This window comes from Lemur catta, chromosome 15 (genome assembly GCF_020740605.2).
Source record: "Lemur catta isolate mLemCat1 chromosome 15, mLemCat1.pri, whole genome shotgun sequence".
NCBI classification, from domain to species: domain Eukaryota; kingdom Metazoa; phylum Chordata; class Mammalia; order Primates; family Lemuridae; genus Lemur; species Lemur catta.
In genome coordinates this window covers 47,303,104-47,330,914 of record NC_059142.1, presented here as the reverse complement: position 1 = coordinate 47,330,914, position 27,811 = coordinate 47,303,104, and the positions used below count along the sequence as shown (strand labels likewise).

At 45.9% G+C, this 27,811-nt stretch overlaps 1 protein-coding gene across 2 annotated transcripts in view; it reads left to right on the top strand.

Moving 5' to 3' along the window:
- FAM20A (FAM20A golgi associated secretory pathway pseudokinase) overlaps positions 1 to 25,905 on the top strand; it is a 53,636-nt gene extending 27,731 nt beyond the window's left edge. Inside the window, exons 2-12 of one of the 2 annotated variants that reach the window (XM_045569514.1) lie at positions 13,004 to 13,188; positions 13,914 to 13,964; positions 15,262 to 15,340; positions 19,928 to 20,020; positions 20,230 to 20,345; positions 20,893 to 21,073; positions 21,873 to 21,980; positions 22,076 to 22,185; positions 23,004 to 23,085; positions 23,575 to 23,634; positions 25,259 to 25,905. In XM_045569514.1, the coding sequence (XP_045425470.1) occupies positions 13,004 to 13,188; positions 13,914 to 13,964; positions 15,262 to 15,340; positions 19,928 to 20,020; positions 20,230 to 20,345; positions 20,893 to 21,073; positions 21,873 to 21,980; positions 22,076 to 22,185; positions 23,004 to 23,085; positions 23,575 to 23,634; positions 25,259 to 25,523 (1,330 nt within the window). In that variant the 3' untranslated portion in view covers positions 25,524 to 25,905. The remainder of the gene's footprint in view (positions 1 to 13,003; positions 13,189 to 13,913; positions 13,965 to 15,261; positions 15,341 to 19,927; positions 20,021 to 20,229; positions 20,346 to 20,892; positions 21,074 to 21,872; positions 21,981 to 22,075; positions 22,186 to 23,003; positions 23,086 to 23,574; positions 23,635 to 25,258) is intronic. The other variant, XM_045569515.1, reaches the window with a different exon arrangement.
- The last annotated feature ends 1,906 nt before the right edge of the window (positions 25,906 to 27,811 follow it).

Sequence of the window (27,811 nt, the reverse complement as noted above, 5' to 3'; positions counted from 1 at the left end):
CATCAGAGGACTATTGTGTCTGTATTTGCCTGGTCCGGTACTAAAATTATTCCAAACAGCCCAACTGTGACCACAAAGAACCCATAAATACAATAGGCATAAATCTATGCCCTAAAACCAAGGTGGGGGTGGAGGTGAGGATCCAATCCTATTTTTTTCTATTTTCCTCAAGACAAGGAAATTTAGGCACTAAAGAGGATTTTCAGACGTGAAGCCACATGGTCAGTGACTAGGGATGTGGGGAGCACGCCCAATCCCCTAAGAACCTTCCAAATCCTCCCTGAACCCTCTGAGTCATGCCGTCTCCCCTTCCTGCCTGGAGCACTCACAGCACCTGGCTCGTTAACACAGCACCCCAGTGACTCAGGATCCCAGAAGGAAATAAGGCACTGGTTAGCACCCTTCACGTGCCCCCAGTTCCGTGTATCCCAGAAAGCAAATGAGACTCCAGGCTCCCACTTAGGCCACCTAAGCCCCATATCCCGGCCTCCCACCCCTCTCCATACCAACAGACGCCCCCACCTATGGCCCAAGCCCAGGCCTGCCTTAGCTTCCCTCTAATGCCCTGATGACTTGGCTACTGCTCAGTCTGCACACCGAGAGACCACAGAAAAGCTACGGCAAGATTCCAAGGTCCGTTGCATGATCTGCAACCTCAAAGACATGCCAAGGCATGCAAACGGTGGTGTCTAATGCGACCGTATGACATAGATGTCATTCCCTTGCTTATGAGATGTTCCAAGAGATTTTGCTGTGGCTTGCAAAGCTGGTTGTTTCTAGTTACTTAGTAGAACTGTTTTTGAAAATTCATCATTCACCTTGTCTCTAGTCTTTATAAATGGCAAAAATAATAAATAAAAATAGCAGCCATTCTTGGACGCCTACTGTGTGGCTGGATGTTACTGTACTTAATTCTTATGGTCTACGGTGAGGTAGGCATCAATATTCCCATTTTCCACAACAGGAAAACTGAGGCTCAGAGGGATCAAACCTTGTCTTCAGTCTTCTCACTTGCAAATTGTGGATCAGAATATGTGTCTCGTGGAGAGACTATAGGACCAACATGAGATATTGTGTTTATAGTAACAGCACTAGCCCAATCCTCAAAGTCACTCCTCTAGTAAGAGGCAGAACCAGGTCTTTGTGTCATAAACTCTGTGTCCTTCTCTGCTATTGTACCCTGATTAGTTCTTGTTCAAATCACTGTGCATTCTGTAACACGTTCACCTCATTCCAGCAGGGGTCAAACTATGTCACTGTCATCATTATCACCAAAAGCAGGCATTGTATTTGGCTTTTGTGCTGTTTATTCTTTATTTGAGAGAGTTAAGGAAAGGTTAATGCTAGTGATGGGGGCATTTGAGACAGTCCTTGAAGGAGTTTTGTAAGTGAAAACTGACATTGAAATGGATGAAAGTCTTGGAAACATTCCAAGAAAAAGATTTCGGGAGATTTAGAGAGAGAGAGGAAAAAAAGCAACAGTAATTCTAATTTAGTCTGGAGATGAAACAAGGGCACTGAGTGATAATGAAGATTGTTGAGAAAGGTGTCTGTCATGTTGACTCACATATAAGATGATTTTAGGACCGTGGTTTTGTTTGAGAGAAAAAAAGTCTCTAATAATTGTGGACATGAGGAACAAATTTCAGAGTCTTGCTTGGACACCATGGGGCAGATGAGATGGCCGGGCTCTGTCCGTCCGTCCGTGGTGTGGGCTGTGTAGAATGGGGCCTGACACTACCTCCCCAAACCAGTGCAAGTGTGTGACACATCGGGGCGGATTCACATCTTTCAAAGGGCAAGTGACAGAAACCTAACCCTAGCTGGCTAGAGGAAGGGGACTAGTCCTATTCAGGTAACTGAGAAGGGCAAGCATCATGGCCACATCCAGGTGCTCAAACAATGCCATTAGGCAACCTCTTGCTCTGTTGCTCACCTTTCATTTCCATTTTCCTTGGTGGCAGCAATAGCAGGCAGGCTTTTTGGCCACCAGCAGCAACTCATGTACAGTCTCCTTAAAGCTGAGAATGCCAGAAAAAGAGAGCAGCTCTTCTCCGGCAGCTGCTAAGAAGTCTTTAAGAAGCCTCAGATTGGCACAGCTTGGGCCAACTGCACATGCCTGATTTGACCACCGGGGCCAAGGAGATGGGGCATTGAGATCTGAAATTGAGGGTCTCAAGTCAGAAATGGTGGGTCACTGGCCACCCAAGTACAAGGATTTACATGGTCGGGGAAGGACAACTCAAATGAGAAGATGTGATGCTGGAAAAAAAGGGATGGAGAAGGATGTTGGGTGGAGAGACACAAGGAGGAGCGAGGAAGATGCAAAAGCACGTTTCAGTGTTATTTGCTTAATTGCGAAATGACAGAAATATGTAAAGTGAAAAAGGAAAGCCACTCGTCCTCATCCCCAAGGCCAAACATCATTGAGTCTGGTATGAGTTCTTTTCATGCACACCACATACAGGTGCTTGTGTGTTTGTGTCTATGTAAATATGTGTATGTGATATTTTTAACAAAAAATTGGTACCCACTCTACAAACTGTTCTGAACTTAGACACCCTTCTATGTCACTACATAAAGAGCCATCTCTTAAATACCCCATCCTAGATATATTTTCTCCAATTTTTTTTTTTACTTATTAACAACACTTTAGTCAACATCTTTGAACGTATTTTCTTGCACAGTTGTGCAAATAATTCCACTGGATAAGTTGCAGAAATGAAATTGCCAAGTCAAAGGGCAACCTCATTACACATTTTGAAATGTACTGGGAAATTATCCTCTAGAAAGATGTGCCAGCTACACGCTCATCAATAATTCAAGAAAGCATTATAATAATGGTACTTGATCAGCCTGTTTAAAATTTTTTAAGGTTTCCATCTTAAAAGAGTCTTTATAACTATAAAATTCATGTGGAAAAGTATACACATTGAGTTATATAGGAAAACTCTTTAAAAAAAAAAAAAAAAGAGCAGTAAAGGGGACCGAGCCCTACCAGCTGTGAAAGCTGTTACTAAAGCTAAAAATGTTCAAACAGTATCCCACTAGAATAGGGCTAGACACAACATGAAACAGAATGGAGATTCCAGAAATAGGCCCAAATACAAATGCAAATTCACTGTATGATAAAGATGACATTTCAAATGAGTGAGGTTAAAAAATGAATTTGCTTAATAAATGATTTTAGACAACTGGCTAGCCACCTGGGAAGAGGAGTCTTTTACCCAAATAAATTCTAGACTTATCGGATATTTGAATGGGAAAAGTGAAACCACAAAATACTAGAGGAAACATGGTTTGGTTTGGTTTTGTATTCTTGCAATTTCAAAGTGAAACTGGACTTTCTAAGAATAGCATAGAAGTCAGAACTATGAATAAAAAGATGGGTCATTTCAACCTTATAAGAATCAGCATTATTGCATGAAAAAAATCACAGTAAGTAAAGTCAAAAGATTAACAACAAACTAGGAAAAAAAATTATTTGCAAATCCTATCAGATAAAAAGAGTAATTTAATACATGTATAAAATCAATAGGAAAAGGACTAACAACCCACTACAAATATGGGCAAAAGAAATACAAATGACTCTTGAACATATGAAAAGATACTCTGCTTCTCTCATGACAAGATAGATGCAAATTCAAAATACACCAAGGTTCCTTTTTTCATCTATTAGAGTGACAAAGATCAAAAAGTGTAATAACACTGTTGGCAAAGCTTTGTGAAAATAGTCTCATTCAATACCTGGGAGGTAGGGGTTGGCCTTGGCAGAGGGCAGTTTGGCAATATCTGTAACAATTATGAATGTACCTGCCCTTTGACCCATCAATAATACTCCCAGAAATTTATCACACAGTATATTCTCACCCATGGGAAACATCATATGTACAGTTAAGTATCCCAATGTTGCTTATTATAACAAAAGATTACAAACAACCTAGAATTTTACTAATAGAGAGCTGGATTATGTCTTAGTCCATTCAGACTGCTGTAACAAAATTCCATAAACTGGGTGGCTTATAAACAACAGAAATTTATTTCTTGTCATCCTGGGGGGTGGGAAGTCCAAGATCAATGCACCAGCAGATTCAGTGTCCAGTAAGGGCCTGCTGTCTAGCTCATAGATGGAGCCTTCTTGCTGTGTCCTCACATGGTGGAAGGGCTGAGCTAGCTCTCTGGAGTCTCTAAGAGCACTAATCCCATCCACAAGGGCTCTGCCCTCAGACCTAGTCACCTCCCAAAGACCCCACTTCCTGATACTGTCATATTAGGGTTTAAGTTTCAACATATGAATGGGGGGGGGACAAACATTCAGATTATAGCAGATTATGTGATTTCCATGCACTGGTATACTATGCTACCTTACAAAAGAATAAGGAGTGTTCTGTGTACTGAGTTGGAGAAACACCAACACCTATGATGGGAGAATTTTAAAAACATCAGGATAGTGTGAATTTTATATTATCATACCTATAAAAATAAAAGTGGAAGGAAACAATGAAAAAAACTGGCAACTTCAGTTTCTTCTGGAGAGGGGAAGTGGGTTAACTGGGAAGGAAGATTTTTGAGAGTTAAAATTTTGAGCCTTGTAAATGTATTTCCTATTCAAAAATAAATAAGTATAATTAAATAATTAAACACTTTAAAATGCTCTTTTTTCTAAAAGAGGCACTGTTCCTTTTAGGAAACTATTTTTAAGGGAAACTCCAATATTGCAGAAGGTAAGGAGCAAAGTGATTTTTCTCTCTTCCCCTCAAGATCATATGATTTGTAACTAAGGTTTTATTTTTATTGATATAAGCAACAGCCATCAATATTTTGTGCTTTATTTTTGTGATACACACTTTTTCTCTTTCTTTAAAAGTAAAGATAACTTAAAATCCAGGATTATCTTGGTTGATATTGCACCTGGCTGCATAGATACGTATTTTATAGAAATGAGTTTTTATATATCCATGGTGATATTTACTGTTACCACACTGAGCTGCTGTTTTACAATTCTACTTTTTGTTTTCTTAAGCATAACAAACAGAGGGGAAAAGCAGATAAATCCTTTCTCTGTTCACCACTTTCATACCTTCAAGCACGCTGCCATAATCAGATCACAGGCCATTGGGTTGCCAGAAAACCAGCTCCTCTGAGGGGCAGAGAAGGCCCTGATTTGTAACATTTGCCAATGTCCATGGTGTAAATATTCCCACCATGGCTGATTTCAAGCTACCTGTCCCAGCCAGCTCCAGCACCCCCAACTGGTTGCCCACCCAGGAACAAAGGGCATTCAAGCAAAGTTTCTCACAAGAAATATTAATAAATTACTCTTGACAGGTCTACCTTAACCATTAAAAAAAAAATTCAGGTGTGAACCCATCTGGTCCGGGACTTTTTTTTATTGGAAGATCTTTTTTTTGCTGCTTCAATTTTGGTACTTGATATTGGTCTGTTCAGGAATTCTATTTCTTCCTGATTGAGCCTAGGGAGGTTGGGTGTTTCTAAGAATTTGTCCATTTCCTCCACATTTTCAAGTTTTGGGGCATAGAGATTTTTATAGTATTCAAAGATGATAACAAAACAAAACAAAAGAAAACCAACAGACAAACAAAAACCGTGGGAAGGCCTCAGCAATACCCTTTCTTCCCCCTCCACACCCTCATTCCGGGAGGCTTGTGACCCTACCTCTAGCAAAGGCAGAAGAGCAACCCAGAAAGCCCAGTGTCCCCGCCTGACAGTAAACGTGAACATTTTAAGGAGCAATTTGTCCCAGTCCAGAAGTGACACTCAACTTGCCACATTTGATTTTTTATTTGGATGCCGATTCCTGACTTGCCTAGCTGGAATCCATTAGCTATCAGCTCCTCTTAAGGAAACTCCACCTCCTCCCCAGCCTTCTCCCAAACCCAGCTCAGGCAGAGTAATGACTTCTCTCTCCTCACTCGTATTCTGTGCTGCTCCAGTTCCGGGTGAATAACTTAGCTGAGGACTTTCTGCTCTTTCCAACAGACTCCCAAGAGAGTTGAGCAGTCACATAGCTTTAGCTTCAAGTAGTCTTGGGAACTATCGCCTGGCCAGACTATTGGGTTTTTTTAAATAAAAATAAATGTTAATAACGTAAGGAAAAGCTGGCTGGAGAGCTACAGACCTGGTCAACAATTTGCCCTTTCCCATGATTTTCATAAAACACCAGGTCTGAAGCAATGTTAACATTTGTCACTTTAAACAATTATACCAAGAGTACAAATTGTTCCTTCACCTGGCAGGGGACAGGGGCTGCTGGACTCCAGGACCTGCCATTGACCGTTAGGGGAGGAGTAAACCCCGGTCCCCTTCCCCCAGCCCAAGCCAGAAGGCTGGCCAGGAGCCTGCTCTCTGGGAGAGAAGTCCCAGCCGTCTTTCTACTGCTCTTGGAGACCAAAGTCTTAAAATAATAGAGTATTCCGTTGGCTTGCCTTGCCTATTCTGTTCATATACTTCCCCTAGAGTTATCTGCATGGGGGGGACTTAATATTACCTCACATGGACACAGACCACCTCTCGTTTCCCCTAACGGCATAGGGCAGGGAACACAAACTGGCGGTAAATTTCTGCTATTGTTCTTGATGTTATTTGGCCCACATGCGATAGTTTTTAATTTGAGTCAACACATTTTTTTTAAAAGGAGGCTTAAAATTCTGATCAAAATATGGATTTCTGGCTTCTCTTGAAAACTCAGAATAAGTAATTTTCCAGGCAAATAGAAGTTTCCTGAGAACTGAGACTTTCTTCTGTTTTGTACACAGCCCTAGCTCCAAAATATAGGTCAGTATCTAGCAGTCAACAAATGTTTAATGAATGAGTGAATGAATGAATAAACAATGTCCCGACAAAACTACTGTCAGATGAAACTTGGTAGCAGCTGTTCCCCTTTAGACAGGATGTGCTCCCTAATTTGACACACTCCCCACCCCTCTTTATTGCCTTCAGCCTGAAATCTTCACCATTTATGCTACCTGCTTGGTTTCTTTAGGTACTTAAATCCATGGACCCTCTTGCCCTGATAGTTCCACAGCTTATATCTTTTTAAGTGACCCTGGAGAACTCAGAAGCATAAGTTCCATCTGAAAGCTGATGAACCACTTTAATGACAAAATAAAACTCTAAAACTTATGTGAATAGGTTTTTATATTTAAGAAAAAACATTACTTAGGGTGTATTCTTCAAAATTTATAAAAACATATGCCTAAAATAAGAGCATCTGACTTTTGAGGCTCTCTCTAAAGGAAATATGGATTCGGTTTTTACGAGTGTGTACAAATTACCACAATTGTAGAGACTTAGAGCAGCACCCCGTTTGTTCCGTAGGTCAGAAGTCCAGGACGGCATGACTCGTTTTCTGCTAAAGTCTGAAATCAACGTGTTTGTTGGCTACATTCTCAGCTGGAGCTCGGAGATCCTCTTTGAAGCTCATTCTTGTTGTTGGTAGAATTCAGTTCCTCGCAGTCGTAGGGCCGATGCCCCAATTCCTTGTTGGCAGGGAAGCATCCTCAGCTCCTTGAGGCAACTCTCTGGTCCTTGCACTTGGCACTCTCCATCTTCAAAGCCAACAACGGAGTGTCAAGTCCTTCTGATGCTTTGGATGTTTCTGACTTCTTCTACCACCCAGAGAAAACTCCCTGCTTTTAAGGCCATATGTGATTAGGTCAGACCCAGCTGAATAACCTCCCTGAGTTCAGCTGTGCCATGAAACATGGCATAACCACAGGATTGAGAACTCATCGTGCTCATAGATTCCAGGGATGAGGGCATGGAATCTCGGAGGCCAATTTTAGAATTCTGCCTACCATAAAATCTCCCATATTTTCTCAGAGATATATGATATGATTTCCCAAAAATTCTTCAGTATTTGGTTACATCAGTGGAAGGAAAATATCTAGAATGGAAGTGGTAATTTTCCTAGTCTCCTTTGCACTGGGAAGTCACTCCTGGGGTGTTACACTTCATTCTGGGTGTCCAGAATAGGAGAGAGATGGATAAGAAGAACTGTCTTAGTCTGTTTGGGCTGCCAGAACAGAATACTATAAACTGGGTGGCTTATAAACAACAGAAATTTATCACTCACAGTTCTGGAGGCTGGGAAGTCCCAGATCAGGGTACCCGTGTATTCTGTATCTGGTGAGGCCCCTCTTGCTGGTTCACAGATGCCGTCTTCTCACTATAACCTCAAGTGGCAGAAGGAACAAGGGATCTCACTGGGGTCTCTTTTATAAGGGCACTAATCCCATTTCTGTGAGCTCCACTCTCATGACCTAATCACCTCCCAAAGGCTCACCTCTTAATACTATCACCTTGGGGGTTAAAATTTCAACATATGAATTTGAGGGGGACACAAACATTCAGTCCATTGCCATAACTAAGATGACAGATGGATCCAAACCCCTGGCCTATGAAGGGTGGTGAACAGGGAATGCAGAAACTTAACCTGGAGATGGGAGGATGCCAAGGTCACGTGATAACCATCTTCAAATATTTAAAAGGCTGTAATGCAAGAGAGGAATTTGTTCCCTCTGACTCCAGGGGGTAAAATCAACTCATTGATGGAAGCTATAGAAAGATATTGGCTCGGTATTGGAAAGTGCTTTCTAATAGAGTCAGACAGATTAATTGAGCTACTATGGATTTGGTGCATCTCCTTCATTGGAGCTGGTTAAAAATAGACCACTCCTTGGTGCGAATGTTATGAGGGAGGAGGGAAGTTGGGTTAGATGGTCTTTCAAGTTCCTTCCAACCCCAACAGGCTTGGCTTCCTTTATAATTGCTCTTTTTGTCCAAACCTTCTGTTTGCATCTCCTTGACCCAGTGTGGTTGTCTCTATTCTCAACCACAATGTTAAGTGTCAACATTTGGAACTGCATTTCACCAAGTCTTTCTTTCTCCTTGGCTATTGTTAGAATCAAGGCTTGAGTAACAGCAAATATGAAATGAAATGAGAACATGAAAGAGAGGAAGACGTGGTTGTCCAGGAAGACTCAGCAGATTAAGCAAATGCACAGGTCCACCGCCAGCAGAGCTATTGCTCTAGGAATGATCACAGGGGATATGCAAGGGAGAACCAAGACCAAGGATGAACAGAGGAAGAAAGCACAGGAAGGATACAGGTGCTCTCAAGTTAGATCCAAGGACAGCTCAGGGTCTTAGATACCAATGCAAACAGAACACAAGGAATAAGACTAATGAAACAAATGCATGGTCAGGAATGCAGCGGAAACTGAAGGACCTGGTCCTGATAAATGGCAAAGCTTCAGGTGTCTAAACCTACCCAAGCACGTAGCCTGGCAGAGCCGTGGGTGGGAAGGCAACTGGCGAAAGACCAAATAGATAATGAGTTCAAATATGAAGAAAGAAGGTGGTGGTGGAGATCTGAAGGGCCGCAGTGTAAATATCAACACCAGGTGCAAAAATCTGACCCTCAAAGACTCCGGAAACCTGCATCAGACATCAACAAGTTGGAAATCCAGCCACTGACCACTGGCTCCCAAAGATCCCGAAGCTACTGAAAGGCTGATTCATGGGTCAAGTATGCCCAATCAGAAGCCTTAGATTTGATGCTGAAACTATATCCCTTCAAGTAGTGTTTCCAAGAGTGAAAGTGTAATTAGTATGGTCCAGAAAGTGGTGTGTGGTACACCAGCCACGAAGACTTGAGGCAAGAGGTAGCAGATAACCAGGTTAGTGTTGGGGTCAACTGTCCCCAACAGCTCAAAGTCCTGATAGAGCCAGAATTTGTCACTGCCTCCTCACAGCTTCTTAAACAATTAGGGAAATTACTGTCATAAATATAAAAGATAGTGACAGACTCCGTTGTTTCTATGCCTTTCCTTTCCAATTTGGGAGTTATGTGTACAGGTGGGGAAAGTATAGGTAGATGTCTCACACGCAACTCTTGGCTTCTTTGCCCACATCTCTCTGCCTTGTTTTACCCTCCTTGGCTAAAGTTCTCTGTGTCTGGCTCATGGAGCACTGTGAACGATGTTCAAGAAAGTGACTGGAAACTCTCACCAGGTCAAGAGTAGCTCACTGTCTGAAAACCAAGGACCAAACCATTTCTCCCTTTTAGGGAGAAATATCTTCATCTGTTTCTGAAATAACAAAAATCAGTAGCTGTTCAAAGTATGTTTTGCATGTTAAGTAAATGTTCCTACAGATGAGTGAGGGGTGGAGAAATAAAATGCATATTGGTATGAACTGCATGTTCACATGCCCCCAAAATTAGTATTTTGAAGGCCTAACTCCAATATTTGGAGATGGGGGCTTGGGGAGGTGATTAGGTTTAGATGAGGTCATGAAGGTGGGGCCGCTGTGAGGGGATTTGTGTCCTAAGGAGAGGAAGAGAGACCAGAACTCTCTCTCTCTCTCTCTCTCTCTCTCTCTCTCTCTCTCTGCCAGGCAAGGAAGGGGCCATCTGAAAGCCAAGAAGAGAGCCCTCACCAGGAGCCAGATATGCCAGCACCTTGATCTTGGACTTCCAGCCCCCAGAACTAGGAGAACTATACATCTGTTGTTTAAGCCACGCAGTCTATGATATTTTGCTATAGTAGCCCAAGCTAATACATATACATGCATGCATATACATACTGCTGGCAAACACTCATCTTAGTCCCCAGAAAAGCTGATCAAAGAAAGAATGAAAGCAGGCCCTGCCAAGCAGCAAGGACTCTAATTAAATTCTGTAGGTGTGTGGGGATGTGCCCAGGGAGGAGGTTCCAGCTGTGTACAGTTGTCTTGCAATCCCTCCACTTCCCTCTCCTAACTCCCCTGCTTGTCTAGAGGAATGTCCTCTGGGGTGGACCTAGCTGGCGCTTAGAAGCAAAGGCTGTGAGTGACAGGTGTGATGGACTGAATTGTGCCCCTCCCAAATTCATAACCCATGTGAGGACACAACAAGAAGACAGCCACCTGCAAGCCAAGGAAAGAGGCCTCAGGAAAAACCAAACCTGCCAACACCTTGATCTCAGACTTCTAGTTTGCAGAACTGTGAGAAATAAATGTCTGTTGTGCAAGCCCCCAAGTCTGTGGTGTTTTGGCATGGCAGCCCTAGTGGACTAAGACAACAGGTCAGGGTCCTTCACCCGTTAGCATCCTGGACACAGTGCCTAAGACATACCAAAGTTTTAAAACATTCCAAGACCTGAACAACAACAACAAAATGTATTAGCTCAAAAATGGAAAGAAAACTCCAAAATAAAAAGGAATTGACATATAATTAAATGTTTGCAAAACAATGAGTCAATGATAACTCATATAGTTATATTACTAAATACTTTGTTCTTAACAGGAGTCAAAGCGATGAAAGAACATTTTCAAAAATTATAACAAAACAAAAACATTTAATGCGGGGCAAATTTTAATACGTTTGATGTGATATGAGCTGAAGGTCTCCAAAAGTGAGAGTGCCCAGAGGCTACGAGGGCCCTGGAGCAGGGGCAGAGAAGACCAGGAACAGAAGCTCCCAGACATCCATTCCTTCACGTCAGCTCATGAACTGAGCCTCTTCCTCAAGGCGACAGGACAGCTGTGTTGTTTTACGATATTCACAGGGGGTGAGGAGAGTGACAGCAGACGCCAGCTTGGTTCCATGAGGCCAGAACTCAAGGAGCCAAGTCAGTATCCAGCACTTCCCAAACTCCTCCACTAGGGGCAGTGCAGGGGGAACAACAACACCACCAAAAAAAAAAAAAAAAAAAAAAATCCCGCCATCTATCCCTGAGTTGGAAATATAGCCTAAGGCGCCCAAATGAAATTTTCTTTGAAAACTAGGGTTTTATCTTTAAAATGATGATGTATTTCATTTTCTTCTCCATTATATTTTATATTTATTTTAATAGGAAAGTAATTTTTAAAACTTTTACCATTAGAAAATTTGATACTCCAAGATTAGCCATGTTTGTGTTATTCACCCCCCCCCAGACCCCAGAGGTACAGTGTCACAGTGTGAGACATAGGGCCATTCAGGCACACCCAAAGCCTGCCCCCATCATCCCGCCTCCCCTCGCAATCAGCTTTACCTGGCTGGATGACATCACACTAACTTGCCTTGCCTTCCAATCAGGAGGCCGCCATCTTTCTGTTCAACCATCCATTTACTCAACCTTCCTCTCTAAACCCCAGATATGCCTGCCTGTCATAGTGCCTGCTTCGTTCCCCATCTCTTCAATCCAAACACCGCCCCTTCTTCAGGATCCAGCTGAGGTCCACCACCTCCCACTGTCATGCTCTGGCCACTTCATCATAGAGTCATCTTTTCCCTTCTTCAAAATGTTATGGTGTTTCAGTCCCAACCTCAAGTATAGCAGCCTTATATTTCATTCTGGTTATTTCATAGACATACAACTTGTCTCCCAAACTATACTCTAAGCCTCTAAATGCTAGTTAGCACCATCGTTTCTTACTTTTTTTCTTTTTATCCTGGCAGAAAAGGCCGCCAAGAAGAATAAACAGTAAATGGCTCATTAATTCTTCTTTTCTTTTATGACATATTGATTAATCTAACTCAGCTTCCAGCCCCACTGAAGGATCCTTACCCTGCACTCTTCTCATTCCCAACAGGGGACCTTCTCTCCCCTGTCTCCCAACTCCTTAGGACATAAAATACTGCGAGATACATTGTAAGATATAGACTTTTAATGGGAAAGTACACAGAGGCCAAAAGTCTCTCCCTTAACTTTTGGCAATGTGCCTTTTTCCTTCACAGGATTCGTCATGGTTTGTAATTCAGTATTTGTGTATGGTATTATATGACTGCCTGTTTTGCTCACTAGATTGTAAACTCTCTGAGGGCAAGGAAGCACCCCATGGCTGTGTTTGCTCCCCGTGGTATCCTAAGCATATCATAAAGCCCAGCACTTATTAGGTGCTTAATACACATGTCGAATGCATGGAGGGTCCAGACAAGGGACTTGGGCAGGTCTTTACATTCTGTTCCTATAATTAAAAACAACAACAACAAAAACAACTCTTCTGGCTCTTCCAGACGACAAAAGATGTACAAAGAGCAGATGAACCTCACCTCCCTGGACCCCCCACTACAGCTCCGTGTCGAGGCCAGCTGGGTCCAGTTCCACCTGGAGATCAACCGCCACGGGCTCTACTCCCGGTCCAGTCCCGTGGTCAGCAAACTCCTGCACGACATGAAGCGCTTTCCCACCATCAGCGCTGGTGAGGTTCATGGGATCAGGCAGGATGAACTGACTTCCTCCCAGAGAGGCTGAGTAGACCATCTCAGGCCAGGCTCCAGGGTGCAACATTAAAGGCTTGACACTGACACCCGAGAGACAGAAGAAGAACATAGACATTGATTTTTTTCCCTGTGAAAAAGAGCTTAGGACCTTAATCTCATCATGACCCTGTAAGAGTGGCATAAGGAGGTGTTCTGTACACTTAAAGAAAGGTGATCGCCACCATTTCTTTCGAACCAGGCAATACCTTCTGTCTTATACAAATGACCTTATGGCATGGACATTCATTGCCATTTTACAGATGGGAAAACTGAGACTCGGAGAGGTTATGTAACTTGGCCAAGGACCCAGGGGTGGAGCTGAGATCCAAGTGCAGGCCTGCTGACTCCAAGTCTGTGCTCTCAAGCACTGCGAGTCTAAGTGACACAGCAAATTATTAGCACAGACAAAACTAGACTCAGTCTCCCAGCCAGGTGTTGCTGGAGTGTCCACTGAAGGGCTGGAGAGTGTGGGGGCTGGGATGGAGCAGGGTGGGAGGCTGCAGCCCCCTGGGGCCCCCCAGCAGATCCCCTACTGAGTGGTTAAGGGCCCCAGGTTACATCGGAGCCCCATCTGGTGGTCAGAGCCAGAGCCAAGGGCCCCCCTGGGCTGGGCTCTCCCAGGAACGCGGCTGGAAGTTCTCACGGCCCTTCTCCTCCTTCGCAGATTACAGCCAAGACGAGAAAGCCTTGCTGGGGGCGTGTGACTGCACCCAGAGTAAGTGACCCGGCCCCACCTCCATCCAGCCCCCTCACCAGCGCAGCGGTGAACCCAGCATCCAGTGGGGACCCTGGCCATGGGTCGAAGGAGCGTGGCTCTCCCTCTGCCTAAGCCCCGAGAACTCGCCACTTCTCCCGGGCCACCCGCAGAAAGAAAAGGCATTTCAGAGTCCTTGTGCGGGACCCCGCCGATCGCACGTGGTCCTGGGGCAGCAGCATCAGCGTCCCTGGGGGCCCGTTAGAAAGGCAGCACTGCAGTCTCCATGCTGATTTTTCTGAATCAGAATCTGGATTGTAACAAAATCCTCAAGTGATTGGAGGACGGTTTTTGAAATTTAAGAAGCGATTGTCCAGGACAATGGTTCGCAAAGCTGCCCACTTATCAGAATCGCCAGGGGAGCTTTAGAAAGCGCCACTGCCTGGCCTCCGCCTCCGGGGGTTTCGCTTCTCGCGCAGAGGGCGAGGCCCAGGCATCAGCCCTTTAAACAGCTCCAGGCGATGCCAGTGCGGCCAAGGCTGGGGCCCGCCCAGGGGTGGGTAGGTGGTTAATAGAGTCAACAAGCTGGGAGTGAGGGCCCAGAGGGCCCCTCCGGGAGCGCTGGGAGCTGGTTAGCGGTGGCACCTGGACGCTGAAGCCCCACCCCACCACCAGCCCCGAGGAGCCTCAGGCCTGAGCACATGTCAGAAACTTCTCGTGACATTATGTGTCCTTTGAAAGACCAAGTTTATAAGACCCGGGTCTTCCCTTTAAACACCTGCCGTTTGCCATGTCACAGAACACAAAGTGAGAGGGACGTTGTCCTCCCATGGGGTTTACAGCAGAGCGGGGACACGGTGAGGCGCGGGAGGTGCCCCCACTGCACCTCAGGGGCCCCCAGATGCCAAACCCCCGTCCCAGCCCAGGGGCGCAGCCTCTAACAGATAAGACGCAGGTAAACAAGCCAGTCTAACACAACATCATAGATGGCATAATCCGGAATCTACAAGGGTGCAGCTGAACACAGAAAGGGGTTAATTCTTCTCCGGAACACATTCTGCGGGGTTTTCAGTAAGCGTCTGTCTGGGGAAAACTGTACTGCTCGCCCTTTTCCCCCACCAGTTGCCCCTGGGCACATGGTCCAGGGCCTAAAGCCATGCAGTTTACCCTACAGGCTTTGAAGAGCTAATGCTAGTCTTTAGGGTCTGATCCAATAAGAGAAAAGAGGAGAAATCGGCGGGGTGTGCTGAAAGAACACAGTCACGCACCTGGGCTGGGGCCCACACGCATCCTTAACTCACCTTCTGCCCCTTCGCAGTTGTGAAGCCCAGCGGGGTCCACCTCAAGCTGGTGCTGAGGTTCTCGGATTTCGGGAAGGCCATGTTCAAACCCATGAGGTAAGTGACCGCCTTCCTCGCCTCCACGCCCGGGTGTGGCAGCCGCGGGGAATTCTGACCAAAAAGTAATAAAAGTGACATAAAATCTTTACGCCAGTCATTTGGAGTCTCTCTTTTGGACAATCTGCCCGAGCATACAACTGTTTTTGATGATGATAATAATAATTTAAAATAGCAAGAGCAGATCTTTATCAGGTCCTTGCTAGCAAGCATGCCAAGCACTTTACATGAAGTGTGCGTTTGGACCGCGGACAACCTAATCAGCCAGGCACTGTTATAATGGCCCCTGTACAGGTGAAGACACTGAGGCTGCAGAGGCCAGCTCAGCCCCATCTCCCAGCTGCAAACAGTGGACCCGGGCCTCAAACCCAGGCAGCCGATTGCTAAGTTCACACTCGACCACTGCAGTCGATCCCCACTTTTTTCCCAGGGCCAGCACCCTCCTCTTTTTGACATCAAAAAGTTTACAGACCTCTACACGACAATACTTGTTTTGATTCAAAACTGGACAATGAAGAAAGGCTATTATGAAGTCAATTAGATGTTTACATTGATTTATATTTTATTCATAACAGCAATGACATGCCTTTAAAATTTGCAGTGCATATATATGAGTGAAATAATATGGGTTTAGTCTATAGCCAGAGCTTGGTGTGTGCTTGGGTTTCTGGCCCCCAAAGGGTCTGCAGCCCAGAGGTCAGGGTCCCCTCAAGTAGAGCCCCAATGCCTTCACCCAGTGGAATGTAAGAGAAAATGGCCCCAAGAGGGGCTCCCGTTACCCAAGTCATGCTTTCATCCAGCATGTCTGCTACCAGTGGAATCCAATTAGACCAACTTAGATTCCAAACCTTCAGCCAATCAAGGAGAGGCATATTGAAGGCCCAGTAGCTGGTTCTAGTGGTGGGGCCTCGTGGAATGAGTTCTGAATAGTCTTAGTCCCTGAACTGCTTTGGCAAAAGCACCCCCATAAAGAGGAGTTTGGAGTAGATCAGCTGCATGTTGGATCCTCTTGGGGAGCCTTAAAAACTCCTGATGACTGAGTCTCACCCTCAGGGAGTCCAGTAGACTTGCTCCGTGGGATCTATCCCCCACCCCCACCTTCCCAAGGCCCAGGCAACCTTGAGAACTGCTTTTATGTAAAGAAATTCCCCATTTTTCATTACATGAAAATCCAAAACCCTAGTTGTTTAACTATAACAATGTAACTATAAAACTTTTCAGAAATGTACATGAAACAATGGAATGTCTGCTTATATCTAATTTATTGATTAAAAAATCCCATCATATAAAATAATATATAAATTTAGAAATACTTCTTTCTCCCGCCCATACATTTTACTTGTCAAAAATTTTGGCATTGGTCATCATCAACACTATAGTCAAGTTTGGGGTCAATATTAAATCAATATTAAGTTCTTTCTCCACTCCCCTCCCCTACCACCAACAACAACCTGTTTTAACCAGTTCCATCAAACAATAAAAGCAGCACAGAGTGAAGTCATTTCAGGTTAATGAACCTGTTCCAAAGAAAATAAACTGAGAGGGGGGGCCCTGTCATTTGAGAAACTATGCTAGGGCTTGAATATGGAGAGATTCCTTTTCCAAGGGTCAATTTCGGGAGGGACCTCATATTCAAGCATATACAGTACTAAAATAAATAAATGAATAAATTGTGTTCCTCTTAAATAAGAGTTATGGCAGTGAACACACGCAACGATTAGTGGAGGTTCCACGAGTAGACATGTGACTCTTTGGGGTGATGCTCAGCTGAACACAAGAGCCATTACAGAGTTCTAAATTACTGTTCAAGCTAGTCATGCACGCTTAATGTATAGTCATAAGAGAGCACTCGTTAGAGAGAGGCAACAGAAAGAACACTGATGTAGAAACGTGAGATGTTAATGAGAAACATAAAAGTAATGATAAATCTGTGAATTCATCACAAATCAACAGATTCATAAATTGTATTCTCTGAGCAAAATTCTTATGTGGCACAATCAAATGTCTCTGATTTTAGAAAACTGAAAGCTACTGTGGAGTGGATGAGTTCCACTTACCCTCTTCATATATCTGGGAGGAAAAACTACTAGAACCTACGGTGTTGCCTTTACAGAAAAATAAAGTGTCATAAGTCACAGCCTAAAACCTCTTCTCTACCTGGCTGATTAGAAACAAATACAGATATATCTCATTTCACTGCACTTTGCAGATACTGTGTTTTTCACAAATTGAAGGTCATGGGATGAGGTCAAAATATCAACATTAACAGTAGTTTAAAAGAAGTTGAATCCAACCCTCACAGATGACTTTGAGGGATTCAAGACTTCAGAGAAGGAAGTAACTCCAGATATGGTAGAAATAGCAAGAGAACAGAACTAGAAATGGAGCCAGAAGATGTGACTGAATTGCTGCAATCTTATGATAAAACTTGAATGGATGAGGTGTTGCTCATGGAGAAAGTGGTTTATTGAGATGGAATCTACTCCTGGGGAAAATGCTGTGAACACCGTTGACATGACAACAAAGGATTTAGAATATTACATAAACTTAGTTGATAAGGCAGCAGCAGAATTTGAGAGGAGTGACTCCAATTTTGAAAGGAGTTCTGCTCTTTGTAAAATGTTATCAAACAGCATTGCATGCTACAGAGAAATCTTTCATGAAAGGAAGAGTCAATCGATGTGGCAAATTTTATTGTTGTCACAGTAAGAAATTGCTACAGCCACCCCAACCTTCAGCATCCACCACCCTGATCAGCCAACCATCAACATCGAGGCAGGACCCTCCACCAGCAAAAAGATTATGACTTGCTGAAGACTATAACTTTAGCAATAAAGTATTTTTTAATTAAAGTATGTACATTGCTTAGACACAATGCTGTTGCACACTTAATAGACTGCTTATAGTATAAGCATAACTTTTATATGTACTGGGAAACCAAAATATTTACGTGACTCACTTTATTGCAGTGATCTGGAACCAAACCCACAATACCTCTCCAAGTTATGCCTGTCCAAAAATTGTTCAAACTAAACAGCTTTTCTCCCTCAAATATAACACAAAAGCATCAAACATTCAGTGAGAAGAGCCATTTTACCTATTTTTATGCCACAATGCAAAGTTTCATCTACATTTTTAAAAAATTTAGTCCAAAATCAGACATATCATTTTAAAATATAGTTCTTCAAAAATCATATTTTTTAAACAAGTAATTTGCAAACAGTATTTTTTCCTAATTAAAGAGAGAAAAGTAGAAAATTACCTTTGGAAAATATACATTGTGAACATACAGGTTATATTTTTAAAATGTAATATACACGATATGCAGTGTCCAATGAGAAAAATGATGTAAAGTAGAATTATTTTCAAATTTAAAGTCACTTCTATCATATGTCACATAGAAATGGAAAAATGGTGTTTTAGAAAATCCTAAAGGATGTTTGAGAGATTATATATTCCTCTGGGTGGAATCTGAAAGGTAACACTGGAGATCGGGGACATGGATCGTCCCTGCTGGCCGTGACATTTGGTGATGATGCAGGGAAGTCGGTCGGCCGGAGCACGGAGGGCGGCGCTGCCGGTGTGGCTGCACCTTTGAAAATAGCCTCTCTGCTCTTGGCAGCACCTCCCTGTGGTTTCCAGGACCTGCTTGTGCTTTTTGGCAAAGTGCACACCATCACTGTTTCAGTTGCCAGTGCTGTTTATTTACAGCTTTCCACAACATTATGTTTATTTACATTTAAATTGTTTTTGCAGCCATCGGAACAGCCCCCCACAGTAGATTAGAACATCAATCAAAGGTCATCATTCTTCCATGTTTATTAGTGTCAAGGCAAAGTCAGCCTAGAGGCCAGAAGTCGCATTGCTGTGCTCCTAGTGATTAGGAGGCACTTTCCCGAACACAGGCACCTGCAGAACCCGGCACACTCAGGCAGGCTGGCGCTTTTCAGGAATCCATTAGAGATTTTTTAAATGTATATAAATCAATATCCTCTATCCAGCCTCTCTCAACTCTGTGGCTGGGCCCGCTCTGCTGACCCAAATGTGCTTCTCTGAGGGGCTGGTCCCATGTACTTCTCAAATCACCCTAAGACTCAGGACTTCCCTGTTCTTCAGACCCCCGTCATAGGAAACTGCATTTCTGGGGCACTTTTCTATTACCAAGTCCTGGCTCACACCTGACCTCTGTTAATCCTTGGGCATCTGGGTCTGCCCAGCCTCTCCTTCTGCTGGCCAGCCCTCCCCGTCTCTGCTGTTTACAACTGCAGAAGCATGTCTGTATGTCTTACCTTTCAACTGCTGGCTTTTGAAAAGAATCAGTCACTGTCACCAAAGCATCTTAAGCAGGAAAGTGGGTCCTGGCAGTGCCCACAGGACAGCTTCTTGCAAGAAGCCTTGCTGCTCCCACGTTGCATGTCTTCTCGCAGCCAGGGGAGCCACGGGCCAGTCCCGATTTGTCATTCCATCACCCGTGTGTAGCGCGAAAAGCACAAAAGCGTGTTTTTCTTTCTCGCTGGCCGTGCTTCTCCGCTCTCAGGCTCCCAGGGGAAGTCTGAGTCCAGGGCGTGATTCCTTCCTTCCTTCCAGACAGCAGCGAGATGAGGAGACGCCCGAGGACTTCTTCTACTTCATCGACTTCCAGAGGCACAACGCGGAGATCGCGGCTTTCCACCTGGACAGGTAGAGCCTGGCCCCGAGGAGACGGCCGCGGCTCCAGGGCCCAGTCCCTGGGAGGGGCGCTGGGCAGACCCTCGGGTGGGGTCTCCCTGGCAGAGACCCCCTCAGCGGCCACCCTCCTGGATCCCCAGCAACGTCCACTGTGCGCTGGCCGGGGACGAGACCACTCCCCGACAGTCCCACGGATCCGGACGGAGCTCCCTCTCTTTCAGGATTCTGGACTTCAGACGGGTGCCGCCGACAGTGGGGCGGCTAGTGAACGTCACCAAGGAAATCCTGGAGGTCACCAAGAATGAAATCCTGCAGAGTGTCTTCTTTGTCTCTCCAGGTAGCGTGCTGGCCGGAGCCGTGGTCGGGGTCTGAGGCGGTGGTAAGCCAGCCGCCCACCGTCACGCTCAGCCGCGGTCTCCGCCGCCAGCGCCACCCGCCACTGGGGCGGCCGTTCCTCGTCGTCAGACACGCCCACCCGGGTCTGCTTGAGCGTAACACAAGATGAACAGTGGCCAGGAAAAGGCGGTGTAGATGTTAACAGTCTGTGTGGCGCCAAACCTGCAATGCCAGCCTCCCTGGATCCAGGTGTTATCCATCCAGGGTAGCAAAGAGGATTCTAACCATGCGGATGGCACGCAGGGAGGCTGGATCCCACGCTTTCTCTGCTCTGAGACATTTGCAAATAGGTGCCCCGGATGCTCCCTTTAGTAGCATTCGTGAGCCTGCTCCTCTGGAGAAGGCAAAGTTTCCTTCTCCTTCTGCCTTTTCCTGGGCTGTGAGTTCAGGGTTTCCCTTCCCTCCTAGTGGGTGTCCTGGGGAGGAAAATGGCATGCCTCCCGGGCCCTCCTCTTATGCCCTGTCCTCTCTCCTCCCCCGTCCTCCAGCCAGCAACGTGTGCTTCTTCGCCAAGTGTCCGTACATGTGCAAGACCGAGTATGCTGTCTGTGGCAACCCGCACCTGCTGGAGGGCTCCCTCTCCGCCTTCCTGCCGTCGCTCAACCTGGCCCCCAGGCTGTCTGTGCCCAACCCCTGGATCCGCTCCTACTCACTGGCAGGAAAAGAGGAGTGGGTTGGCCCCCCGGCCACGCCGCCACGCCCCAGTCCTGCAGTCCGGTCCTTGAGAGTAGCCACAGCCCCTGACCCAGGGACTTGTAGCCAGCTTGCCTTTCAAACCCAAACGCTGCCTCAATCCTCCTTTGCCCCATTTCATATTGATCCTAGGGCCAGCAGGCCTGGGTCTGTTCTCTCCTTCAGTTCATTTTTTCAGCTATAAAGAGCCTTCTATGTACCCAACACTAGGTGCTAGGGGACACAGAAATAAAAGACACAGGCTCTCCTTGGTCCGGTGGGGTGGACAGACGAGTAGCCAGGCCATGAACACACACTGCAATACTCGCTATAGAAGGGAAGCACACAGGAGCCCATGGGAGGGACATCGGGGTCCCCTGAGCAAGACCTGTGGGTCCAAGGACCTCATTGCTGTGTCCCCAGGACCTAGCACACTCCCGCGCACGTGGCAGGTATTCAACATTAGTTGACTGAGTCCATCAGTCAAGCCACTGCGATCGTAGTGGGAGGAGAAGTAACTGGAAGAATTTCTGGAGGACACAAGAGATGCTAAGGGACTTCATGAAGGCTGGAAAGAGCCCACGAGATGAAAAGGGGCACCGGGGCATTGTAGGCAGAGGGGCACGTGAGAGAGAAGTGACAGGGGACAGCCTGTGGGGGACGATGAGGAGTGCAGGAGCCCTGGGGGGCAGGGTCCAAGAGGCTTAGCAAGAGGGGCTATGGCGGAAGCAGTGAGGGTCCCTGCACCATCCTTTCCCCGGCCTGCCCCGTCATCTCCCCTCCGGCATCTGTTTAGACCCAACAGGGTGAAAGGCCCAGAACCTTCTCTCCACATGGATTATTCAGCCTCATGTGTCCTTACCCAGGGTCCTCCTGAGTGCAGAGAAGCTGCCACCAGCCCAGGGCAAGACTGGGGACACAGGGATCTGGGGGTGGGGAGGGCCCCCAACACCTTGCCATCTTGGCTTTTCCAGCCCCAGGACTTCTTCTCCCCCTCAGGTGGGAGGTCAATCCCCTGTACTGCGGCACAGTGAGACAGATCTACCCGTACAACAGCAGCAACCGGCTCCTCAACGTCATCGACATGGCCATCTTCGACTTCCTGATAGGTGGGTCCATGCTCAGGGCCTCTGGCAGAAGTGGGCTCTGCCGTGTGGCTGGGATTCCCGTGACCTTGGGCAAAAAGTTACAGCCTGGCTCATGAGAACGAATAGAAGGGGCAGAGGTCCAAGAGGACAGAAGTTAACAGGCCCCCCTCTCTTCAAAGAACTGGGAGAAGTGGAAGGGGTCGTCACCCGTGGGGTAGGCATAACACCCTGCCACAGGCCAGGGCGGGCGTCAGATTGGAAGCCACATGTTCCTTTCACCAAGTGACACGAGACCAGGTAGGGAGGGAAGAAAGTGCAGGATAAAGGTGTGGCAGGGAGGGCCACAGGCCCACGAGACTGGTCATCCCACCCCCCAGGCCCACTGGAACCAGGAAAGGCTGGGAGCAGAGTGGATGGTCGTGAAGGGGCCATTGCACTCAGTGCTCAGGATCCAAAGCAAAGCAGACAGCGGCTCGTCACCATTCCCTTCAGGAAGTTACTGTGTCTGTTCACTACACCAGGCCTCAGCTGAGGTCTCTGGGCTGAGGAAGGCCAAGACCAGTGTGAACAAGACGTGCAAAGGCGCATGTGTGCAATTAGAACCCCTGGCCGGGGGCTGGGAGCAGGGCCAGCGGTGAGAGCCTTGGATTTGAAGACAGTCCGTTTAGGCTCTGCTTGTTTAGCTTCCCTCTCCGGCCCCCTGGGGAAATGACAGCTGGTGGCCCAGGCTCAGACTCCTGCCCCTGAACGGCTCACAGGCCCCTGTTCCCTGGAGAGAACTCAGAGGTCAGGAGCCTCTGTCCCCTGGCCCTGGCTCTGATTTCTTCCCTCCTCTACAGGAAACATGGACCGTCACCATTACGAGATGTTCACCAAGTTTGGGGACGATGGGTTCCTTATTCACCTTGACAACGCCAGAGGGTGAGTGTTCCTGCCTGTGCCCCAACACCCCTCTCCTGGGAAACAGAGGGCTCGAGGACAACCGCCTCCACTGTCACGTGCCCTTCCTCTGCCTGCCCCACACTTTCCATTTCCTTCTTTCTCCGGATCTTTGCTAAGTACCGCTTGATTCTCCTCCAGCCTGAGAGCGCTCGTGTGCCCTCTAGTGAAACAGGTTTTCTGCAACTCCATTACTAGATGGTACAGACGTGGTGGCAGAGAATGAGACTTATGCTCAGGGGCTGGCCCTCTGTGGCGGTGAATGAATGAGTCAAGGATTCTTGGCTTTACCATCTCTGGACAGAGGCTTTTGAGACCTGGTTGAGAGGGGCTGGGGAGGCAGCTGCCATGATCCCTGGCATTTTACCCCAACCACTGACTCACAAAAGGCCCAGGCGGAGAAGAGAGAAGGCATTGAGGGGATGAGAAAGACGCTGCTTGCCACCCATGAAAGCCTGTCTCTTCTCCTAGGTTCGGACGACACTCCCACGACGAAATCTCCATCCTCTCGCCTCTCTCCCAGTGCTGCATGTAAGTTTTCATGCAACAGGTGACAAGGGCAAGTAACAGCTGTGACACTTCATCCTGCTTGCAACCAAGTTCTGAAGGTCTTGATTTTGACAGGTCTAGGACTTGGGTGCGTAGAAGGACATGAATTACCTCATTTCCAAACAGTCGTGCACTGCCTAATGACAGTTTGGTCCACGGACTGGGTAAACGACAATGATCCCATAAGATTACAGTACCATCTTTTTACTGAACCTTTCCTATGTTTATCCATGTTCACGTACACAAATGCTCACCACTGTGTCACAGGTGCCTACAGTGTTCAGCAGTCACGTGCCGTAAGGGGTTAGCCCAGGAGCAACAGGCTACACCGTGTAGCCGGGGTGCAGAGTAGGCTATGCCACCTAGGCCAGCCTTGTGCAAGTACACTCTGTGATGTTCAGACGACAACAAAATCCCCTGACGACACATTCCCTGAACATGCCCCGATGTTAAGCAACACATGACCGTACTACAACTGTCAAATTTTCCCCGACAACATTGCAGTCTTTTTAATCCTTCAGCATATGATGAATTAGGATCCAATCTTTCAAACCTTTCAATTGCCAACTTTGTTAACCCACTCAGGCAATCACCTACTTTTGAGGAGCCTGATGGTCTTTGGTATTACTAATCAGACTTCTGCTTTGCCCAGCACTCACAAATGTTACTGTGACCACCATCTTCACAAAATCCTCATTAAAGTCCCACAGGCCTGTGCCAGATGGGAAGAAAGCACTAAGGCCTCTGCCTGGCCAGCATTCCTCTAGAGAACGTCTAACCTACTTCTACACCTCTCCGGTGTTTTAGCCAGGCTTGTAAAATTGTCCACCTGCTCAGCTGCAGTATCCAGAGCTAATTATAAATACGTGATTCACACCTAGCAAAACCATCTCCTTTGTTTCCAGCTGGAAAACTCACAGCTGAGCAAAATATTCTTCAACTTCTTAGGTTAATTTAAACATGCTTCCCGTCTTGCCTCCCTCCCATGCCTCCTGAGCGGGACAGGTTAAGCAAAAGTCAGACAACTAAGCTGCTTGCACATCTGAGTCCACGTCAGATTCCTGCATAAAAAGAAATCAAAATCCGAAAGTCAAGATTGGTCCCATCCCATTTTCATCCCTCTGATTTTAGGATCTGACACAGAGAAACATTATAAAGTTAGCCAGAAACAACTTGGAAGCTGGCAGTACTGAGGGCTTTTGAGATGGCTGACAGCGTCATCATTTCACCTACTAGAAAGTTCTCCCATTAGCTGTAAATCTCCTTGAAAAATCCTAAGCGTCACTTTGGTTTTGATTCCCTTGGCAATGTCAGAGCAAGTGCACATGGCCCAGCAGCGCCGTGTGTGGCGTTACAACTATTAGAGTACAAGTGGCAACACAGGCTCTTGATCAAAAGGCAATAGGGCAAGCGACTGCAAAGTGCCGGATATCACCTCTTATTCATTCCCTTTTTACCCGGTTTTCATTAAAACGTGCTTGAGAAGACACCGGGGGAGAATGCTCTAAGAATATCAGCTACAATAGCTGTTTGGGAAAGAAGTAAGTTCAGGCAAGTCATTTTCTTTGCATCTCCTTATGTGGTTCCTATGACTTTATCTTTTCAGGATAAAAAGGAAAACACTTTTGCACCTACAGTTGCTGGCGCAAGCCGACTACAAACTCAGTGATGTGATGCGGGAGTCGCTGCTAGAAGACCAGCTCACCCCAGTCCTCACAGAACCCCACCTCCTTGCCCTGGATCGGAGACTCCAAATCATCCTAAGGACGGTGGAGAGGTGCATAGAAGTCCACGGAGAGCAGAGTGTCATAGCCATCGGCCCAGCAGAACAATCTGCCGCTGACTCCGGCCAGGCTAACTTGACAAAGTAAGGGCTAGAAGAGTCAATTTTCAGAAAATACACCTGGAGCCAGCGGCAGTAGCCTCCAGAGTGCAGACCACTGCTTCCTCACTTCCACCTAGTAATGCTGGAGGTCGAGTCATGATGAGCTCAGGAAAAAGGAAGGGCATTTCTGAAACAGCAAGTGGGATCCACTGAACGTGATCTTTACTCCTCGGTGCATTGCTTCGATGGTGAATCGTCTTGGCTCTGTTTTCCCAGAGAGCACTGGCTTCATCGAGGCCGCAGACTACCTCCTGAGCACACTGGGAAATCTGGACATGGGTCAGGCTTGGAAGGTTTGGAAACCTTGTTCCCAGGAGAGAGTATTAACTTTAACAAGTCAAATAAAAGGACATCTAGTGGATACCTAACTGTCCTCCAGATCCTTATTACATCTACAGGTAAAGGATAAAACATCTGGCCTATCATAAGCAGACTAAAAATCTGCAAATGGTAACTCTCAAACTGGTTCAAATTAGACTACACACTTTCTACTTCTATTCCAGTCACTGGCCCAATCTGAATACAATAATCCCTACTGCCCGGCCCTAGAGTAACTTCTTTGAAATACTATTACAATAGGTAAACATAAAATAGGGATTTGCTCAAAATATCAGAAAAAGGGTGTTTCAATTTGAAGAGATTAAGCATCAACTGAAATAACATCTGTGTGTCAAACTTAGCACCAGTAACAACAGAAGACATTTCGATGAAAGGAAAAGAGGGGAAAGCCTCAAAGGTCGGGACAGCACGACGACAGGCCTGGCAGGTACACAAGCCTGGAGCAAGGCGGGAAAAGGGCTGGGGCCTATCACAGCCCTTGGAATCCTAGGAGTTGTGCCCCAGCTGCCCCCAAGACGAGCTAGGGGCTACCTGGAGAGGTAAGGTCTTCCAGATGCCCCTCCCTACGGCTGCTGGCTCAAAAAGGACAACATCAGGTTTTTTATTCAAGCCTTCCTTTTTGGCAGGGATTCCGTGTCTCCTCCACCTTCTCCCTACTGACTCATTGACACGTGAAACTCCTTTAATGGGCTTTGTTTCTTACTCCGTAATAACTGAAAATACAAATGACAGGAATGTACTCATTCTATGGAGTGATTAGTCAGTTAACAAGTAAAAATGCCTGATTTCATCGGATCAACTTTTCTGATAAAGCCTAAGACTCAAATACTAGAAGTGTCAGAGGAATACAAAGGAGTTGTCACTAAACAAAGTGCAAGGTCAAGAATTACAAATGTCATCCAAGATTTCTCCAGTGTGTCCAAAGATATCCCCAACAGGGTAACAACGGGCACTTCTGATGCCCCCGGTACCCTCACATTACTGGCATCCTGCCCTGAATCTGCGTCTCCACGGTAACATCACTACCATTCAGAGTTCTCACACGTGTGAGGTGCTTCACCCACATCACAGAATCAGCACTCGGCTTCCAGTGGTACCAAACACAGATATAACTCCACCCTCCGATCCCTCCAATGTGCATAGAAGAAAACTAAGAGATAAACTGAGAGATATTAACTAAAATCACATAATTTAATGGTTTAGACATATTCCAAAGTGTTCTTTCCACTGTAATACAAAAACCCAACAATATCTCACCCAATTTAGGAAGTTCTATTTGTTTGCTTTAAAAAAAAAAAAAAGAAGAACTGTTTAACACAGGAACCTTATTTCCAGAGGCTTGCTTAACTGAAGTGGCCCTACTGCAGCACAGGGTTTCCCACTTCACCAACTGTTTCTCCCATGAGGGACTAGGAAATCCCACACACAGGAATGAGAGAAAAATATTCAGGCAAAGATGTTCAAAGAATAGCACATAATGGTTTGGAACTCTCAATAGCAGAGCCTCAGGGAGGTAAGCTACAGCTCCGTCTCAAACCAGCCACCTCTATGACGACCGACTGGTTTTTAAATGGCCTATATACAAATCTGCTGTACTTTACAAACTGAAAGTAATAGAATTGAATTTGACCATGGTATGTAGACTATGTACCTTATTATTCACTTATCTTTAACATTTCATTTTTACCTAATAACAAAATTAAGACTCTCATTTGTCAAAAATATCAGAAAACAAAACATTCCATTCTCATAGCTATCAAATTCTTCCAACTTATTCATTTTGAACCATTGCTCAATTTCCCATGAAATAAAAATTGTCCTGATTCTATGTGAAAACTTTTGCTACTACTGACAGAAAACTAAAAACTGAAAGGGAACCGTACAGTATATAAATTGGTGGAGAGAAGGTTTTGGAGGAATTAGTTTTAGCCTTCC